Source organism: Stegastes partitus, unplaced genomic scaffold, assembly GCF_000690725.1.
Source record: "Stegastes partitus isolate 25-593 unplaced genomic scaffold, Stegastes_partitus-1.0.2 Scaffold270, whole genome shotgun sequence".
NCBI lineage: Eukaryota > Metazoa > Chordata > Actinopteri > Pomacentridae > Stegastes > Stegastes partitus.
Window position 1 is genome coordinate 139,185 of NW_007578001.1, and position 4,345 is coordinate 143,529.

At 38.2% G+C, this 4,345-nt stretch overlaps 1 protein-coding gene across 1 annotated transcript; it reads right to left on the minus strand.

The window, feature by feature from the left end:
* Window positions 1–429: 429 nt before the first annotated feature.
* npm3 (nucleophosmin/nucleoplasmin, 3) lies at window positions 430–3,735 on the minus strand. The gene is made up of 5 exons (XM_008282392.1): window positions 3,566–3,735; window positions 3,332–3,417; window positions 2,991–3,110; window positions 2,810–2,903; window positions 430–1,228 (listed from the first exon to the last, which is right to left on the minus strand). Exons 1-5 carry the CDS (start codon window positions 3,636–3,638, stop codon window positions 1,113–1,115), a joined length of 489 nt encoding a protein of 162 aa, XP_008280614.1. The 5' UTR covers window positions 3,639–3,735; the 3' UTR covers window positions 430–1,112.
* Between the last annotated feature and the right edge of the window lie 610 nt (window positions 3,736–4,345).

Genomic DNA, 4,345 nt, shown 5'->3' on the forward strand with positions numbered 1-4,345 from the left:
CCAGCCTTGTGCGACTGTTAAACATGACAAAAGATGTATCACACCTCTTCATACGTCTGTGAATGAAAATGTTAGTGTGACCCTTTGATGGACACAGCATTAAAGAATGTGAAGTTCACACACATGGTGAAGTGTGGAGATTATATCAGATTAACATTTTACAATGTGCCACATCTCACTACATATTTGTCACAGTCCAAATTAAAATTTGCCCAGGCAGGATTACAATCTCATTATGATATAAGAAGGATTTTAATTTGGTCTAGGCGAAATCAAATTTTTAATCGTGCCTAGGCAGATTTAATTTTAATTTGGACTGTGACAAATATATATATATATATATATATATAAAAACGTGTGCCATTTTGTTTCAAAGAAGGCACTAAACTTAAGTGACCGCGTCGGTACACGAACTTCGTACATTTTAAATACTCTGCTGAAAATTACTGCTTTATTTATATGAGCTGAAAAGCGAATTGAAAACTCAAAAAGGTTTTCTTGATGCATTCACTCTTAGTAAAAATCTTCACATTTATGATTGAAACGTCACATAGAAAAACAGCATTTTGCAAAAACAAACTCTAATGAACCAGGAGCATTTAATAAACTGTATGTATATCATCTCATTGGACTATTTAGTTTGAATCAGAATTTCCTACCTTGACAAGTACACATACAATGTTTTTACTTTGAGAAGAACAGTATATTTAACCTATTTTAAGGATCCACTGCTGGTAGAAGACATGTTTCCCCTCCACTGGTGCAATAAAACCATTTCAGAGGTGGCTGTATTATATACAGTATAAAACAGTGGGCAGCATTTGATAGCAAAAACAGTTCTTCTACAAACGAATGTCCAATCCACACTTCTGTACACTGCTGTAACCAAGAACTCGCAGTGAGAGACTGAGGAGTGGAGCTGCGAGAACATCAGAGCCCGTCATGATTCCTCCAGCGGCATGTTTAGCTGCCACCACACGAAGCATTCATGAGGCTGTGTGGAAGAAGAAGTCCTAACTTTGGAAAATTTGTCCGTCTGATACAAAAAAATTGTTACTTCTTAGAACGTCAGCGAGTAAGCCGTTGGAAAAATCCATCAGTGACCTCTCCGCCTACTGCTTCTGCTTTTTTTTTGCTGGTTTAATGGCAGGCATCTCTTCCTCCTCTTCTTCCTCGTCCTCCTCGTCTTCGTCATCCTCAGACAGGTCGGAGTCTTCAACCTGTGAGGCTGACGAGATCAGAAGAAGACATTAAAACATGGTGCCCAACTGCAAGCTGGTATTATAGTCCAGACTGTTAGTATTTGGACAATACTGAAATTAAAGCTGAGACTTCCTCAAAACCTAAAAACCTGCCAGTGGGTTTGAAAGGCATGTTATCTGTAAATAATAATAATAAATTGCCAAAATTACACCATTTATCAGAAACTGTTCAAACTCTATTTCTATAATTCCTTATCTGTAACGAGCCTCTCCATCCGATAACTTCACCAAATCTAAGCTTTAATCAAAATCTTTTTATGCAAGAGTCTTATTTAAAAATTCCCCTGAAATAATGCTTCTGCTCTGACCAGATTCAAAACAAAAAAAAAATCCAACTGGGAAGTCTCAGTTGCAACAAACAGTCATAACAAAACTTGAGGGATTTTTTGGATGAACTGGGCTGAACTGCAGGCTGTGTGCACACAGAACAGACAGGAGCAGGCACAGAAAGAAATTTAAAATGTAAGTAGTAAAGTATGCATATTATGTAGTGGTATCATTTATTTTCCAGTATTAGTCACACTTGTTGGCACTGTGGGAAACCTGTTGTACATGTTCACTCCAGGCTTTCTCTAGTTTTGTGAAACAAATAATCAAAGAAACATTTTTTTCCTGCCTTTAACAAATGGGGGAACAAAAGGAACCTAAACCGCAAAAGAAAAAACGGGGAACCCCTTCCAACTCCTGCCCAGGGTGGGCCGCCTCCAAAAAAGGGCAAAAACCCAAAAAGCAAGAAAAAAATGAGCCCATTAGACAGAAGCCAAAAATGCCCAGAAACTGGTTGTAGTTGAGAGGGTGAACGTTGTATCTGTGACATTTCTTTATATTGAAAGAACAAAAAAATGTTTCGCCGTCTAAATACCTTCAATCTGAACTGTACATTTTATTGTAAGACCAGTAAGGCTGTTTTATTTGCCCTCTGAGTTGACCTCCTGCACACACCCACTACAACCAGTGGGGAGAGGGAAAGAGTCTCTGATTCTAATTGTGTGAAATCGCTAAATTTATGTTTCACTCTTGCTTGAAATAAGTCTGTTCAATTTTTTTTAAAAAGTGAAAGGGTACATTTAACCTTTAATATAGATGAGTGAAAAACAAAAGAAAGCGCCTAAAGAAAGCACAGCTATTTTAATGTCACATAGGAGAGCACTGTGGGACTTCAGCTGCTTTACTATGAACAAAGTTTGTGGACTCTTCTTATTGTTGACCACAGTTATAGGCAACACAACAGCTGTATACTAATTGCATGCTTTTTTTCAGTAGAGCTGCAGCTAACTGTTATGTTCACTGATTTAAATTGTTTGTTTAGTCCAACAAATAATCTGAAACTAACAGTCCAACAAAGGAATCCAGTTAAAAAGCAAAATAAAAGGGTAAAGTAAAACTCAAAAGTGTTTTTGGACTGACACATATTGGACTTTTTCCAAGAACCAATATGCTGATATCTTCTCATCTCACTTTGCCTGTTTGCTGACCTATGCACAAATTTGTTCCACCTGATTTCAGAGAACGTGAAAGTGAGGAGAGGAAACAAAGTCAATGGTTACCAATAAGGTGCAGCCCGCTGACAGTAACTGGTCCTGTTCCAGCCTTGAGCCGGATGGTCACCGGGGCTTTCAGCTCAAACTCTCCCAGACTCACCTGAGGACAGAAGAGTGACGGTTTAAAATACCAAACTTCCCATCAGGCTGCTCATAAAGTTGACTAAGTACATTATACTAAACGCACCATGGGCAGACACTTGATGTGAAGGTTGGCAACTGGCACTGAAATAGTCTTTCCTTGGTGGTTCATGGCTGTAACCTCCACCACGTTGCTCTCCTCTTTGGCACCTTCTCCGAGACAAACCTGCAAAAAAAAAAAAAAAATCCACATTCATTTTATCCAGTCGGATCAAAGTATAAGTAAAACAGTGCATTCTTTAGTTGTAACATCACCACAGTGGACACAGAACTGTGGTTCATGGATACTAGTAAGGCAGATACAGGCTGTAAAATCTGCCAGCATGGACCAGGTGGAGTGCACGCTTTCAGCCTCCTGGTAATGTGGTGATGATCAACTGTACATACTGTTCTGAGCTCAAGGAAGTGCTCCAGGTCCTCCTCGTCATCTCCTTGGAAAGTGTAGAAAGGTACTTTAGAGGACAGCTCACAGCCTGGAAAATAAAAAAACACCAAAGGCCAGGATTTAATGTGCTGTTGCTTTTTGAATATCGAGGCAATTTTTTTTCCCCCAGTGGGATCATCACAGCAGAAACCCACGTGTGCGCCGACAGAGCAGCAGACTGTTTAAAACGTTCTTACTGAACAGGAAGCTCTCCAACTTTGATTGACCCGGCAGTCCCACGTCCGAGGCATCTTCGTCGAGGAGAGACATTTTGTCGAAGCAGTAAAGTGAGGTTTGCTCTTAGCGCCAAGCAGCCAAGTGAAGCCAACGCGAAAAATAACAAGCGCGTCGCGGCTTATGACGCGTCATCACTGTGCGCCGGCAGGTCGGTGACGTACTGATGTGTTTAACAGAACAGACGAGTTACCTGAGATGTAACTCAATAAAGTCATATGATAACATAATAAACCAACAGAGTAAAAAGTAAATATACAATTATGATACTTGGCATTCAATACAGAGGTTATTCAAAGTGCTTAACAGACAAAGGTTTTAAAAAAAACAACAACTAAAAAACAAAACAACAACAACAACAAAACATGGAAAAGATAAAATACGGCATCAGCAGGGTAAAATGCGACAAACAAACAAAAAGACAGTACATACAACAACTGAAACTGAACAAAACTTTTGTAGAATATTTAAAACTGATTGATCAAAACAATAGAAACAGACAAAATATGAGAAAAATAAAATCAAGTAAAAGAGAATGCAAACAATCAGCAATACTCAAATAAATAAATAAATAAAATAAAGTGAACAAAAGTACAGGCAGTTTAGATTAGACTTCATAAAAAACAATTAAACATAGTGTAAATGCCTAAATAAATAAAAAGATAAATAAATAAATAAATAAATAAATAAATGGAAGTGAAGAAAAGTACAGGCAGACTTCATAAAACAAACAACTGATTAAT